Source organism: Malaclemys terrapin, chromosome 4, assembly GCF_027887155.1.
Source record: "Malaclemys terrapin pileata isolate rMalTer1 chromosome 4, rMalTer1.hap1, whole genome shotgun sequence".
Classification (NCBI taxonomy): domain Eukaryota; kingdom Metazoa; phylum Chordata; order Testudines; family Emydidae; genus Malaclemys; species Malaclemys terrapin.
In genome coordinates, this window is record NC_071508.1 from 87,478,415 (window position 1) to 87,495,775 (window position 17,361).

A 17,361-nucleotide genomic window follows, 5' to 3' on the forward strand; every position below is an offset into this window, starting at 1 on the left:
TGGACCTGCAGGATGGAACATAAAAAAAGTGTAGAAATGACTTGGGTTTTTGTTTGAGATGTTCTGTACACTGGCTTTCCGAAAATGTGTATTCATTCTCCTGTGATCACTGAGGGGGTTTTATTGGCCCTACAATTATACTTTTTTTTTTTTAATTATGCTTTTAAATGTGACTTAACTGAATTGGTCTCAAATTTCTCAACATTATGTGCGTCCTGCTTCTTTCCTAAGTGTGCTTCTGCTTTTCTATTAAATACAATACAGTACCCTGCCTTGTGAAAGTGTGTTAAATGTATACCAAAATAGCACAAATTTTCTTGGTTGAAGAAATGCAGTTTATCAAAGCTCCTGCACAGACAGCAAATAATGCTTCTGAAATCCTGTTCCTTTCTGTGGTATCTTGTGAATAATTTGTAGAGGTAGAGAACAAACCTGTGTTTCTGAAAGTCTCTTTTGGGGAGGAGTGTAATATTTCACGTCTCATTGGTCTAAATCATTAGAGCATCACTATAACCTAAATAGCAGTTTGTTCACTGCAGTGCACCAAAATAATTTGGGACTCTTTATTTTCACTGTAAATGGAGCTTCATTATATCCAAGTTTCTCCTTGTCTTCCCCCACCCCCCAGCTCTTCGCTGAGTTTGCAGTGGTTACATGGGGTCTGGTTTGGATTAACTTGATTCCTCTTGCTGAAATCCAACCCCAGCTGTTCTTTACAATTTATATGTAACAGTTTAAGCTTGATGAGTGTGTTTTTAAACAGACTTAAGTATTCTTTTAACACTCCACTGAGATGAATGACAGAAAGTAAACCTCTGAGTTTTCATCCTTTACTGCTATAGATACAAAAACACAGGGGTTTAGTAATATGCAGTAGGAAGGACTGTCTTCATCTTTTGTATCTAGAGGACTAGAAAACTCTATGGTTGTAGGAAAACCAAAAAGAAAAGCTAAGATTCTGCAGAGCACAGAAAAGTAAAGTCTTACCTCCTTTATAGGCCTCTTCCCTCAAAATATGTCTTCCTCAGATTGGATTTTGTGTGCCAAACAGCATTTCTCTAAAAAAACAACAAGGAGTCTGGTGGCACCTTAAAGACTAACAGATTCATTTGGGCACAAGCTTTCGTGAGTAAAAACCTCACTTCTTCGGATGCATCCAAAATTTGCCAAAAATTGCCATGTTTTGTCACAGAGGATGCATCCGAAGAAGTGAGGTTTTAACTCACGAAAGCTTATGCCCAAATGAATCTGTTAGTCTTTAAGGTGCCACCAGACTCCTTGTTGTTTTTGTAGATACAGACTAACACGGCTACCCCCTGATACTTGACAGCATTTCTCTAGTTATTTGGTGTATTACCAAGCTTTCCTTACTGGCATAAAGAGATTATAGTAGATTTTGAGGAAGTATTACAAGAATAATATAGCCATGGATATATTAGCATTGACAAATGTGTAGTTAGGTTGTATGACATTTTCAGTACTTTTGCCTCTGCCTTGTTATGGTACAGAATTATAAATCAACACCATGAAATGGCAGTAATCTGTGTGGAACTAACCTTTCATATTGTTATGATTGCCTTCTCCAGGTGATTCACCGCTGGGTGCCTTGCAGCAGAGATCCAGGGAGTAGGTCCCACATAGATAAAACCATCCTGCTGGTCCAGATTGAAGACAAATATGTTGCTGTGGTTGAAACTGGAGTCCTAGAACTTGGGGCTGAAGTGTGAGCCACACTGCTAATTAAACTTCCCCTCCTCCAAGGATTCAGAAGAGAGGAGGGGTCAGGAGAGGATGCTCCCCGGGCATGAAACTTTAGTCCAGCTATAGAACAGGACTTGAAAACGGGGCTTGTAGAAGGCCCTTCCCCAAAATAAAGAAGTGTAAGAGCTGGGGGGTTTTAAGTTGTTAGCTGCTGAGGAAACATTTGCATGAAGGGTAAAGATTTGTTGAGACATCATTTTTGTTTTGAAACTTTGTTTTATGCATTGTGTATTGCTTTAAATCAACAAACTTCAGTTCTAAAATAGGAGCGCCTCATATTTTTCTATTGCTTTGCCAAAAATTGCCATGTTTTGTCACAGAGGATGTGGCGTCCATTTACCTTATTTGAAGAAAGTGACTAGCATACGAAGCTTTGGTTCAGCGTAAAGCTGTATAGAGGTTTTATGTATGGCGAGAGACTGAACAGACATATAGATTATCTTCTTCCTTGTGAGCTAAAATCTTTAATGAGAGAACTGCACTAATTTTTTACAGCGATGCACTAAAATATCTGAGATTGCTCAGAACATTTATTTATATATAAATAAAATATCATTATTTAAATTGCCTTTGGGATTAACCCCCTCCCTCTCCATATACATGTTGACGGTAAAAGCTGTGCCAGGGATTCTGTTTGGTTCAATAGTCTGTATTTCATATCAGTGCATTGCATCCTTTTCAGAATAAATGGCAGAATACCAAATATCTAGTAATGTACCTGAATATCCCCATAACTATATCAAAGGCTGTTTTGGTTGCGGTGCATCAATCATCTGTACAACATATTCAGCTTTAAAGTGGGTCCCAATGCACTAATTTGCATCCTTTGTCTCCCTTAGATAGTCCTGACTTCTCTGCTCCTTTACCCCTGGAGCTAACTCAGTTATACTGACGGCTCTTCTCTGGAAAAGGCACTTGATTTTTGAGGGAGGTAGAGGTGAATCTTAGTCCATGATCCAGGTCTATTTTCTGCAACCTTGAAGGTTTTCAGATTCAATCCAGTTAAACAACTGAGGTTTGGTTGGGTTTTTTTTTTTTTTTTTAAAGGAATTATAGAGGAGGCACAGCCCTAAACTGTTGTATCATTTTTACCATCTCACCTTTCCTTTCCCTCTAGTCTTCATTCTTTTCTATGACTTGAATTTTATTTTCAATGATTATATATTCTATGTAACTGTAATTTGAGTATTTATAACTGTGAAGTTCAATTATTCATGTGTTACATATCCTAGGTTTTATTGTGTTTTTTAAAATGTGTTATTCAGGGAAACAAGTAACTCAAATTTACCATGGAGGTGTGAGGAAAAAACTTCAGTTTAGAATTAAGTTGCAGCTCCTCTGACTTGATTCTCTGAATCCATGAGAAAAATGTACATGTTGTGATTGTTTCCTGTCTCTGATCTGGAATTATGCTCAGTTCTGCAGAGAACTTTACACAGTCCTAGCTTTTGAGAGCAGCCATCTTCTCTCCCCCATCATTACCTCTTCTTCCTAGGTAGTATAACTGGGGGAGACTTTTAGCAGATTGCAGGGGATGTGTTGCAATTATTTCTCTGTCAGCACTGAAATCTAGTCCATTATATACTTATGTAAGAGTAAATATACAAGGGGTAAGGAAAATGTAGGAAGCAAATGCCTATTGCAAAGCAGTGTTGATATTCTGACTCAAGTTACTATATGCTTTTAGCTATGAAAAAGTAGTCTTTTCTATGCCTAGTGTCTGGTCAGTTATGAATCCTATTCCTAGTGCACTGTTGTAGGGCTTTGCTTATGTTGTATACTATGCAAAGCTTGTACACTTGATGTACTGTGCATTTTACAATTGTGTATTACTGTACAGTTTATACATATGCAGTATTTAATCTTTGCATAAATGCACAGTTCAGAATCTACCACCTTAGAAATCATTTTTCTGTTCCAAACACCTTCCCAAACGTGCACATGATAGTGTGGTTACATTTATCTCCTAGTTATCTGAAAACAGTGAAGTAGCTGACTTCATTGGCAGTTTTGTAGCTTTGCTGTCATGAGTGAAGAAAATTTCTGTTTGAGTTGAACACATTTTTAATGAAGGTTTGTACTTTTATGCCCTTTCTCTGCTGACAATTACAAGATCGATTTCCTTGATCAGTTGGAATATTGTTTCACAAAGACGAACGAATGAGCATCCTCTCTGGGGATTTTGGTGTTCATACAAGGGTTCTTTACTGTTCTGATGCCTTGAGAGAATCAGATGCTTAAAAAGCAAAGTAAATACATACAGCCCATTATAAAAAATCACAACTTGGATGAAGCACCTCTTCAAATATGGTTTTTATGTGCAATCTCTGTTACTCTCTCTTGGGCAAGAAACAAGTCCATTCCTAATAATATGCTTTGAGGCTATATAAAAATACTACAGTAACACTTTATTATTCAAAGTTAAATTAAAAGGTAAAGTTTAGAAGAACCAAGGCATGTCTTAAACAGTAAATATGACTTGTGGATCTCTATTTTTAATCTTAAAGTTTCCAATCTGTTGACATTTGAACACCAATTGCAACGTTGTTAGTTAACAGGTTAATAGCTTCTGCTGAAAGCGTTATTAGTAAGTCTGTGTGATGTCATTCAGATAGTTGTATTTCACCAACACCAAAACTGCTTGTAAATCCTAATAATTTACTATTAACTGTTTTCAGATATGCTCACTAAAAATCAGCTAATTGCAATTTTATCCTTCCATACGGCTTTTAAAAATTATCTTTCACCTTACAATATTCCAGTTACTTGGTTATAAAGTCCTTAAATTATCTCAATTATTTTATATTGGATTGTCTACTAATTTGTATAAAATTAGTGGGCTCTTGATTTCATGATGGACAAAACTCTACCCAAATTCTTCTGACTCCAAATATGTTAGGTCAGCATGTGCTCCAGCAAGATTTATTTTAAATTGATTGCTATGCTTTCATTTTTGTGGTGGTGTAATCGTTAGGAGTTAATACTGAGGCATAAGAATCTTTTATTTTTGAGGGGCAGTGGAAGCACTGAATATTCTCACATTGTTGTCCTACCAGACTAGAGTGTCATGGCTGTAGAATAGAGTTCTTAAACTTTCTCAGTCCAACATGGAAACTTCAGCCTTGTAGAAAGGTGGTGGCAGGGTTTCACTCCTATCCTCTGGCAGCATTGTGTGTTGCTGGTATTTTGCTGTATTAACATTCCAGTTAAGACTAGCTTTGTAGTGTCCTGGAATATGGATCCACATCTACTTTGTTTCTGTAAGTAGATTTCTCTAAAGGTGGTATCTGTAGATAAATACATTAAGGGCTTATTGCTGAGCTAAAATGAATATTTAAGTACAGAAATACACTGACTGTCTGTACTAAGCAAATTGCAGGGGCATTCAGCAGCAAAACACAAAGTTAACTTAAATTCTTGAATTCCTCCTCTCCCACACTAGCTACCTGTGAAATCTTTTGATACTTCCTGGTTTTGCTAATGACATCCCAGAATGCATATGACCACCACTGATACCTGAATTTCTACGCAACTCATGGTATCTGTGATGTCATGGAGTGATGGATTAATTCTGGGATCTCTCTTGCAAACCAGGAAGTGACAGAGGATTTCACAATGGGGTTGGGGGAGGAAGGATTTTTAAAAAGGTAAGTAGTTGAATGGCCCTATATCCTGTTTAGTGGGGCACTTGGCACATTTCTGACCTTGACTCAATTTTCATATTAGCTCTTGGCAGTTCATCTCCAGTCCTTCCTCTACCCCATTCTGCTTTCTGTGAGATGGTGATCTTTGAGGGCAGACCCTAGGTGAATAATTAACTGAAAATTCAGAATAGATATGCTGTGGTATTAGTGCCTTTGGCAGTTTGTGGCAGATGCCCTAAAAGTTTTGCCTTGGGTAATAATATCCAACTGTGAATCACTTCACTGATACCACATCCAAGAGACTAAATGACCCAGTGGTATAGATACATAACTTATACTTTTTGAAGACCTTTATTAATAGAGAATGGACTCTCCCTCCACAAACTGGAGTAGAACAACTTGGATTTCTTATAATGAATAATCATTCAAAATATATAAGTAACTCATATTGGATATCTGGTTAAACCACCAGGTTTTATGTAGCTAATTTTATTAAGGGGATTTTATACCTATTATATAGGCTTTAACTCTTCTTGTTGTCTGGCATTACTCAGTACATGATAGCCTGATGTTCACTCAGTAAGCTAGACAGTGTAAGAAATTAGTTGTATTTATGTGCCTTAATAAAAGAATGATTACATAACACCTTGGTGGGAACTACAGTACATTACTTGTTTCACCTCAGTGTTGTATACGTATATTTCCAAGAAAAATGATTTAAGATGGCTGCTCCAAAAGACTTCAGGAGTATATGTACATCACTCAGTCACAAACATTTGAATACAAGCAATCTAATAATTTCGGGTGTACAGTTTGAATATATAACCTCTGGTAAATTCAATCATCCCATGACTTTAATAGACAGACGACATAGAGCTGAATGTTAACTTGTTCCATAAGGACCCTAAGTAGGCCTGACAATGAGCTGCTGATTAGAAAATTGAGGGAGGAGGGGAATAAAACATAGATGGGGAGAGTGGGTTGAGTTTTGAATGGGCTATGAAAAATACACATTGCCTCTACCAGCATATGGATATCTTGCCAGGGATAGGGATACATGTACTTGCGTGTGTCTGTAAGCGTGTATGTGTCTGCGTGTGTGTTATTGAAAACCGCCTGTAAATATTGTAGTTGTTTAAAATGGAAAAAGCAGAGATTTTTTTGCAACGTGTTGTATCAAAAAGGACAGTATTGACAGTGAAGAAACACTGAGAAATAAAATTTTCTTTTTTCATTTGTGCTGGTCATTTCTTGCATTTTCACTTCATCTTCCATGGGATGCCAACCTTGCAAATGACTATAAAGAACCGTTTTTTTTTTAAATTATACCTCAGTATATCACTCAGTTCCCCATTTATTATGAATAAGGCTCCACGTTTGTCATGGAGGTCACAGAGCTCACGGATTTCGTGACTTTCTGTGACTTCTGCAGCAGCCTGTGCGGCTGGCCTGGGAGCCACCTGAGCAGCTCGAGCAGCCCTTGGGCCAGTCGCTTCCCAGGAGTTGGGTAGGGAACTTGTCCCTCCCGCCCCCAGTTTTAGTCAGGGGTATATAGTAAAAGTCATGGTCAGGTCATAGGCCGTCACCTGTCCATGACTTTTACTAAAAATACCCATGACTAAAATGTAGCCTTCATTCTGAAGGAACCCCTGGTATATTAAACGGAGTTCCCTTACTCTGTACTAGGCGTTGACGCATTTAGATGTTACCTATTAGTTAATACAAGCGTTGCCCCAACCACTTCTACTTCATAGTTATATTTACAGTTTGTCACTTAAAATCCTGCCCATCAACATTGTTTCTGAGCACCTCTGTATATTATGGACATCAAATCTGTTAATAAATATTAACCAAATGTAGGCTTTACCCCTTAACTCAAGAATAATTCCACTGTCCTTTGCCACAAGACACTAGAGCTAAATCTAGGCTTCTTTATTAATGGATTTATACAGTCCCCTAAAGCTAAAAATGTGTCTCACCAAGAGGGAAGGCCCTTTCATAGATTGATAGATTCTAGGACTGGAAGGGACCTCGAGAGGTCATCGCGTCCAGTCCCCTGCCCTCATGGCAGGACCAAATATTGTCTAGACCATCCCTGATAGACATTTATCTAACCTACTCTTAAATATCTCGAGAGATCCCTTTCTGCCATACTCCTTCCTAGAGAGTCTCTTCCCATTCTGTATGTGTGAAACTGATTGTTCCTTCCTAAGTGGAGCATTTTGCATTTGTCTTTGTTAAACTTCATCCTGTTTACCTCAGACCGTTTCTCCAATTTGTCCAGATCATTTTGAATTATGACCCTGTCCTCCAAAGCAGTTGCAATCCCGCCCAGTTTGGTATCATCCACAAACTTAATAAGCGTACTTTCTATGCCAATATCTAAGTCGTTAATGAAGATATTGAACAGAGCCGGTCCCAAAACAGACCCCTGCGGAACCCCACTTGTTATGCCTTTCCAGCAGGATTGGGAACCATTAATAACAGCTCTCGGAGTATGGTTATCCAGCCAGTTATGCACCCACCTTATAGTAGCCCCATCTAAATTGTATTTGCCTAGTTTATCGATAAGAATATCATGCGAGACTTATCAAATGCCTTACTAAAGTCTAGGTATACCCCACCCACAGCTTCTCCCTTATCCACAAGACTCGCTATCCTGTCAAAGAAAGCTATCAGATTGGTTTGACATGATTTGTTCTTTACAAATCCATGCTGGCTGTTCCCTACCACCTTCCAAGTGTTTGCAGATTTCCTTAATTACTTGCTCCATTATCTTCCCTGGCACAGAAGTTAAACTAACTGGTCTGTAGTTTCCTGGGTTGTTTTTATTTCCTTTTTTATAGATGGGCACTATATTTGCCCTTTTCCAGGCTTCTGGAATCTCTCCCGTCTCCCATGATTTTCCAAAGATGATAATAGAGGCTCAGATACCTCCTCTATTAGCTCCTTGAGTATTCTAGAATGCATTTCATCAGGCCCTGGTGACTGGCAGGCATCTAACTTTTCTAAGTGATTTTTAACTTGTTCTTTTTTAATTTTATCTGCTAAACCTATCCCCTTCCCATTAGCATTCACTAGGTTAGGCATTCCTTCAGACTTCTCGGTGAAGACCGAAACAAAGAAGTCATTAAGCATCTCTGCCATTTCTAAGTTTCCTGTTACTGTTTCTCCCTCTTCACTGAGCAATGGGCCTACCCTGTCTTTGGTCTTCCTCTTGCTTATAATGTATTGATAAAAAGTCGTCTTGTTTCCCTTTATTCCTGTAGCTCATTTTGTGTCTTTGCCTTTCTAATCTTGCCCCTGCATTCCTGTGTCGTTTGCCTATATTCATCCTTTGTAATCTGTCCTAATTTCCATTTTTTATATGACTCCTTTTTATTTTTTAGATCATGCAAGATCTTGTGGTTAAGCCAAGGTGGTCTTTTGCCACATTTTCTATCTTTCCTAACCAGTGGAATAGCTTGCTTTTGGGCCCTTAATAGTGTCCCTTTGAAAAACTGCCAACTCTCCTCAGTCGTTTTTCCCCTCAGTCTTGATTCCCATGGGACCTTACCTATCAGCTCTCTGAGATTACCAAAATCCGCCTTCCTGAAATCCATTGTCTCTATTTAGCTGTACTCCCTTCTACCCTTCCTTAGAATTTCAAACTCTATGATTTCATGATCACTTTCACCCAATCTGCCTTCTACTTTCAAATTCTCAATGAGTTCCTCCCTATTTGTTAAAATCAAGTCTAGAACAGCTTCCCCCCAGTAGCTTTTTCAACCTTCTGAAATAAAAAGTTGTCTGCAATGCAGTCCAAGAATTTGTTGGATAGTCTGTGCCCCGCTGTGTTATTTTCCCAACATATATTTGGATAGTTGAAGTCCCCCATCACTACCAAATCTTGGGCTTTGGCTGCGCACTCCGGTGGTCAAAGCAAGTTTGATATAACGCGGTTTCACCTATAACACAGATTTTTTGACTCCCGAGGACAGCGTTATATCGGGGTAGAGGTGTATCTGGAAAGATGGCTCTTGACTTTTCAAAAAGTCTTTGAACACTGGGAAGTTTTCTAGAGGACAATATTTAAAGAGTAAATGTGATGACTACAGCAATTGACCTTTAGCCTGTCACTGATCTCAGACAAAATGATGGAATGGCTTACATGGGACTTGATTAATATAATCAAAACCATGGGTTTATGTACAATAGATTTTAATCAAACTATCTTTTTTGATGAGATTACAAGATTGGTTGACAAAGGTGATAATGTTGATGTAATATACTTACACTTCTGTAAGGCATTTGACTCGATTCCACATTACAGAAACTAGGACAATACAAAATCAACCTAGCACACATTAAATGGGTTTAAAATTGGCACAAAGCGGCTGGGGGCAGGGAGGGGGAGGAGTAAGGATAGGTCACTGATACAGAGCAACCTGGATCACTTAGTAAACTGGGTGCAGGCAATCAATATGTTTTAAAACAGCTAAATGTAAAGTCATATCTGTAGGAACAAAGAATATAGGCTATACTTACAGGATGGGAGCCTCTATTCTGGGAAGCTGCGAATCTGCTGCCTGAACTTCAAAAGGGATGCTGAAATGCTGGGGAGAGTTCAAAGAAAAGCAATGAGAACAGAATATAAGAATGGCCATACTGGGTCAGACCAAAGGCCCCTCTAGCCCCATACCCTGTCTTCTGACCGTGGCCAATGCCCCAGAGGGAATGAACATAACAGGTAATCATCAAGTGATCCATCCCGTTGCCCATTCCAGCTTCTCGCAAACAGAGGCTAAGGACGCCATCCCTGCCCATCCTGACTAATTGCCATTGATGGACCTCCATGACTTTATCTAGTTCTTTTTTTAATCCTTTTATAGTCTTGGCCTTAACAACATCCTCTGGCAGAGAGTTCCACAGGTTGACTGTGCGTTGTGTGAAGAAATACTTCTGTTTGTTTTAAAACTGCTGCCTATTAATTTCATTGCTGACCTCCTACTTCTTGTGTTAATAGAAATAAATAACTTATTTACTTTCCCCACACGAGTCATGATTTTATAGACCTCTATCATATCCCCCCCCCCTTAGTCATCGTTGCTTTTCCAAGCTGAAAAGTCCCAATCTTATTAATCTCTTCTCATATGGAAGCTGTTCTACACTCTTAATTTTTGTTGTCCTTTTCTGAAGCTTTTCCAATTCCAATATATCTTTTTTTGAGATGGGGCGACCACATCTGCATGCAGTATTCAAGATGTGGGTGTACCATGGATTTATATAGAGGCAATATATTTTCTGTCTTATTATCTATGCCTTTCTTAATGATTCCCAACATTCTGTTTGCTTTTTTGACTGCCCCTGCACATTGAGTGGATGTTTTCAGAGAACTATCCACAACGACTCCAAGATCTTTCTTGAGTGGTAACAGTTAATTTAGATTCCATCATTTTATATGTATAGTTGGGATTATGTTTTCCAATGTGCATTACTTTGCATTTATCCACACTGAATTTCATCTGCCATGAGAATGATTGAAGGATTGGAAAACATGCCTTATAGTGATAGACTTTAGGGACACTACTTGAAGAAGAATCCATTGTCTGTCCAGTCACCCCTTCCCCCCAATGCTGATGCATCAGCATTTTGCCAAACCTAACTTTTCCAGGAACCTTTTAATTGCAAATGAAACCTGACTAGTCCTTGCTGATCATCTAATCCTATACACCTTCCCTTGCACAGGTAAAGGTTTAAAAATTAGAAACCTGCCAGCAGATGGCAGCATCTATACATCTCTCATAGGAGAGGGATTTCTCTTACATCTGGCTGTCTGCTGAGGATGCCTATTTAAATTATATGCAATGTCTACTTTTATAGCCAATGCACCTATCTTACCTCAACAGATTCACCTGTTTTGCTTTCTTTTTTCCAACCTTCACTGCACTGTGTATACTAAGGGAGCTAGTTGTGAAAACCTTACTCTTTATGCTGGAACAGAGAAGGAGGTGAGATGTGTGGGCTCTGTGGAATAATGGCCAATAACCATAAGATTAATGCAGACTGCCTGCCCCAACCTGTCTGAGAGGAGGCTTTAGGAAAACACTATTCTTTTTAATTGGCATAAAATAACATTCTTGGTATGAAGAAGCAGAAGAGGCTGAGTAACTTTTTTGGTGTGTGCCAGGCCCAGTGATTGCAAAGCCCAGGCATGAAGGGAATATTAAAAATGCAATATTTATATATACTTTGTAAAGTTGCTTTTCTGCTTGTTTATATGTTGTATCCAGGAATTAGATGGTGCCACTTTAATTTCCACCCCCAATCAGACTATCCAGACTGCTTAAATAAGTAGTAAAGTTAAGTATTTACATTTAATTTGCCATCATTAGGCTTCAGGATTAATCACCTATTTGAGATGAGTTTGGCTATTTATGTCCATCAGAGTTTTGGCTTCAGGCTGTCTGCTCGTTCTCAGTGCTGCACTAGGGTCACAAAGGGCCACTGAAGAAATCCCCACACATCGGGAAACGAGCTCAAGCCATCCCTGGCTTGGTATGTTCACATACAGACTCATCCAAATGCTTCTTAACTGAAGTTACCCTCGTGATCATTGGTGATGTTCTGGGTAGGCACATCTAACACACACTCTCCCCACCCCTGCTTCTTCCTTTCCCTTTTATCTGTTTGTAACAGCCAATAATAGTCAATCTATTTATCGATATTATGTGGGATGAGTTGAGTGGCTGTAAAACTTCTTATAGCAAGACAGAACAATTTGTTTTGCACAAACTAGATATGCTCTTAAATTTAAAAAAAAAATCCATAATGCAACACAATCCATGTAAAAGGGGTGCCAAAAATAACTATATATAGTCTGTGTTAGATCAGCAAAAAGCAAGATACTTCTAGAGAACTAGTTTAAGCCATGAACATTTAAGAGTGGAGGAAGAAAGGACAGGACTGGATGGCTTGGTGACGATAAAGAGGTATGAGCTGGCAGTGACCAAATGTTATTCCATCTAATGATTTGTGTAGGAACTTGCTTGGTCTTCAACGAACAAGCAAACATTGCGCTGGTAGTCTCAGTAGAGAAGCCAAGGATTGAATGACAGTGGACAACTCTAATCTCTTTTTGGGTCTCTCCAAAACAAGAAAAGGTGACTATTTAGAGGGAACCTCCACTGCCTGTGCTATACCTACTCTGTGCCATGAGAGCCTCAAAGTATAGCTGAGTTAGTCATGTATTTATCATCTCCCACTATGTCTACATGTCCCTTGATGTTTTCTGAGCAATACTTTCCTTCCTCTCCTCCTGCCATAATCCTGCAGCGTCCTGGTATGCAGACACTTGCAAAGTCCCAGTTAGTGCACAGCTCAAGAATCACAGATTCCAAAGCCAGAAGAGACCATTGTGATCATCTAGTCTGATCTCCTGTATAACAAAGGTCATAGAACTTCCCCACAATAATCCCTAGAGCAGAGCTTTTAGAAATGCTTCGTCTTGACTTTTAAAATTGCCAGCAATGGAGAATCTACCACCAGGGCCGGCTCCAGGCACCAGCCGACCAAGCATGTGCTTGGGACGGCACCTTGGGGCAGGGCGGTTTATTATCCTTACTGTAAAGAATGTACACGTTATTTCCACTCTAAATTTGTCTTGTTTCACTGACCTGGCTGGAGGGACAAGTTGCAGGAAGAGACAGACCTCTGCAGAGGCAGAGCAACCGTTGGCAGGAGGTATCCAACGGGAAGAGAGCTGTTACACCAGTTCTGGCTACAAGGAGGTGCTAGCAGTGAGTCAACTAGCCTAAATTCTTTGTCCCCAGATTATATGTTTACATTTAGCTGTATTAAAATGCATATTGTTTGCTTGAGCCCAGTTTACCAAGCAATATAGATGGTTCTGTTTCAGTGACCTGTCATCTTCATTATTTACAACCCCAATTTTTCCGTAAACGTTATCAATTATAATTCTGTTTTTATCTAAGTCATCGATAAGAATGTTTAATAGCATAGGGCTAAGAACCGATTCCTGCAAGACCCACTAGACACACACATGCTCGATGATGATTCCCCATTTACAATTTCATTTTGCGATCTATCAGTTGGTCAGCTTTTAATTCGTTTAATGTATACCATGTTAATTTTATATTGACCTAGTTTTTAAATCAAAATGTCATATGGTACCAAGTCAAATCCCCTACAGAAGTCTAACTATATTACATCAACATTATTAACTTTATCAACCAAATTTGTAATCTCATCCAAAAACAAATATCAAGTTAGTCTGACAGGGTCTATTTTCCATAAATCCATGTTGACTGGTATTAGTTACATTACTCTCTTTTTTAATTCTTTATTAATTGAGTCCCATATCAGCCGCTTTATCATCTTGCCTGGGATTAATGTCTGACTGACAACCCTATACTTACCCAGGTCATCCTATTTATCCTTTTTAAATACTGGCACAACATTAGTTTCTTCCAGTCTTCTGGAATTTTCCCAGTGTTCCAAGACTTATTGAAAATCAACATTAATGGTCCACTGAGCTCTTTTTTAAACTCTTGGATGCAAGCTATTTGGCCCTACTGATTTAAAAATGTCTAACTTCAGCAATGTGGAAATAAGCAATGTGGAAATACGCATCCTTTAAATTGAGGGTGGCATACCAGTCTCCTGGATCCAGAGAGGGGATAATGGAGGCCAAGGAGACCACGTGGAACCTCAGTTTCTTTATGAATCTGTTGAGGTTTCGCAGGTCCAGGATCAGTCTGAGATCACCATTGGGCTTTGGGATTAGGAAGTAATGGGAGTAGAACTCCCAGCCCCTCAGCTCCGGTAGCACCTCCTCCACTGCTCCTGCCCTTAGGAGCAATTGCACCTCCTGAGCTAAAAGTCTCTCATGAGAAGGGTCCCTGAAGAGGGACAGGGAGGGAGGGTGGGAAGGAGGGGAACAACTGAATTGAAGGGTGTATCTAATGTGCACAATACCCTGTGATCCATGGTAATGCGGACCCACGCCTGACAGAAGTGGGATAACCAGTCCACAAATGCAGGGGACATAGGACCCAGACGCTGTCCTGGTAAGCTGTCCTCAGGCACACCCTAAAAAGGCCTACTTAGACCCTGCCAAATGTCTTGAGGGAGCAGATGTGGATTGGGATGGAGGCCTCCTCTTGTAGCCTCTGTTCTTTCTCCTATTGTATTCCTGCCTCTGCTGTGGTCTGCAGAGGGCAAAAGCAGGCCATTGGTTGGGCTTCCTAATGTGGGCTGATGTATGCAGACCCAAGAATTTCAAAGTAGCCCTTGAGTCTTTCAAACTATGGAGCTTTGAATCGGTTTGCTCCGAAAAGAGCAATTTGCCTTCAAACGGCAGGTCCTGGATCATCTGCTGGACCTCATAGGGCAGCCCCAAAGACTGAAGCCACAAGCTCTGCCTCATGACTACTGCAGAAGCCATGCAGCGGGCTGCAGAGTCTGCCATGTCCAGAGCCACCTGGAGGGATGCTTTGGCTACTGCTTTGCTTTCCTCCACCAGCACTGAAAATTCACCCTTGGATTCCAACGGCAGGAGCTCCCAGAACTTTGCCATTGCAGTCCAGGAGTTAAAGTCATACCGACCCAGGAAAGCCTGGTGGTTGGCAATCCTTAACTGAAGGCAACCTGTAGAGTAGATCTTTCTGCCAAAAAAAAGTAGAGTCTTATGGCATCTTTGGCCTTAGGGACAGCCCTTGTTGCCCCTGTCTCTCCCTTTCATGTGCCATCAAAATGACCAGCGAGCCTTGGGGGCGGGGGGTTTATATACAAAAACTCATACCCCTTGGGAGAGACAAAGTATTTCCACTCCATCCTCTTAGCAGTAGGTTGGAGGGATGTGTGGGTCTGCCAGAGCACTTTTATAGGCTCTAGGATGGCATCATTCAACAGCAGGGTCACGCGCAATGGTCCTGAAGTTGCTAAAATATCTATTAAGCCATGGAAGGATTCAAAGATATTCTCTGGTTTTAGGCTCACATTCTGGTCTACCCTCTGCATGAGTTCCTGATGTGCCCTATAATCATCCTGGGTCAACGTCATAGCTGTTCCTCCCTCCCCCACCCCACTGCCTCAGCGGGGGAGGAAGATGATGAGGCCTGTACAGGCACAGGGCCCTTTACTTCTCCCTCTGCTCCAGATAAGTCCTCTGAGGGGAAGTCCTATGGTTTAGTACCAAGCTCAGCACCAGGGATCAATCTCCTCTCTGAGGGAGATGGGTGGGGAGCTCGTGCCTCCGATATCACAGAGAAGAATCTTCTAAACTGGGATCCCTGGATAGACTGGAGTTTCCAGGGGCTCCAAAATAGCCACTGCAGTGGCATTTGCCCACTGGAAGCATGCCCCCCCACAGGGTGTCGTTGATTGGAGCAATGTCTGCTCCTATGCAGGACTCTGCTTCCAAATCAGAGTCCAAGGAGTTGCTTCTCGGCGACCAGGGCAGTTGCGGAGAGCAGTGCGTGAATGAGGGGATCTATGCTGCACTATCATGGCCATCTTGCCCTTTGCCAGTACCAGCCTCAGTGCGATGGTGGCCCTCGGCTCTGATGCTGCTGCTGACATCTCTCAAATGGTATGGGATAGTGGCACCAGGAGGGAAAGGAAATTCTTGCTACCTCAAAAGCCTCCGATGTTGACAGTAGAGTCAGGGCTGTTGCACTGTGGTGGCCCTCCCTAGGTGGGGAGTCCGAAGGTACCAGACTCAATGCGCCCTTGCTGGGGCCGAAGTCGACAGTGCCACGTGCCCCACTGCTGCTCTAAGTGGCTTGGCACAAGTCACATTGACAGCATCCCTATGGCCTGTAGACCTTGGGGTTAGAGAGTGCCCCCAGTCCATCTTTTTCTGTTTTTTCTTCGCCACTGGCGATGGTGAGCGGTGCCAAGATTCCAGCGCTGGAGTTGACTTCCTCAGCACCGAGGACTCATGTTGGTGCCAGAAGTCTTGGACCATCAGCATGGATACATTTCTTGGTGCTGGGGATGTAGAACTGCGCCTCCCTCAGACTGACATAGAAGTACACGATGCTGATTTCACCTGAGTCAGCGCCGAAGGGGGATGGAGTACCAACTTCATCTAGTGTCCCTGTCCTTTTTTGTCCTTGGTCTGAAGCTCCTGCAGATCCTGCACCATTCCTGCACCTGGGCTGGTCCCAGACACTTAAGGCAACTTTCATGCAGGTCACTAACAGGCATTGGTTTGTGGCATGCTGCACATAGTTTAAACCCTGGGGACCAAGGCATACCCTGGTGCCCATGGTGGGGTAGTCCCGCTAAGTGGGGAATGCTACTAACTATACTACACTACTTAGCTAAGAACTAACCTAATACTAATGGTAACTATTTACAATTATTTTACAGAAAAGTCCGCTGAGAAGAAGCACTTGTGAAACGCAGGGGACAAGCTAAAGTTCCAGCGACAGTCACGGGCAGTAAGAAGCAACTGGAGGGGTGGCAGGGCAGCAGGCCCCTATATACTGGCACTATGAGGGTGTGACTTCAGGGGGCACCAGAGCCAACCTGATAGATATCACTGAGAGAAAATTTTCCAGCAGCAATGCATCCAGCGCGCATACACTTACACTGGAATGGACATGAGCAAGCATTTGAAGAAAGAGAGTTATCATATGATACGACTATATCATCTGTGTTTTTCTCAGTACAGAACAGAAATATTTACTGAACCAGGGGCGGCTCCAGGCACCAGCGCGGCAAGCCGCGGGGGGCGGCCTGCCGGTCACTGTGAGGGTGGCAGTCTGGCTGCGTTCGGCGGCATGCGTGCAGGAGGTCCACCAGTCCCGTGGCTTCGGCGGCAATTCGGCGGTGGGAACGCTGAATGCGCGGCGCCTGTGGACCTCCCGCAGGCATGCCGCCGATCCGCATGACCAGCGGACCGCCCACAGGTGCGCCGCCGAAAGCCGTCTGATAGCCGTGCTTGGGA

At 41.5% G+C, this 17,361-nt stretch overlaps 1 protein-coding gene across 4 annotated transcripts in view; it reads left to right on the forward strand.

Moving 5' to 3' along the window:
* Positions 1–6,639, forward strand: part of PCNX1 (pecanex 1) — a 133,752-nt gene extending 127,113 nt beyond the window's left edge. For all 4 annotated transcript variants that reach the window (XM_054025191.1, XM_054025193.1, XM_054025192.1 and 1 more), the window contains one exon: positions 1,587–6,639. In XM_054025191.1, the coding sequence (XP_053881166.1) occupies positions 1,587–1,727 (141 nt within the window). In that variant the 3' untranslated portion in view covers positions 1,728–6,639. The remainder of the gene's footprint in view (positions 1–1,586) is intronic.
* Positions 6,640–17,361: the final 10,722 nt, after the last annotated feature.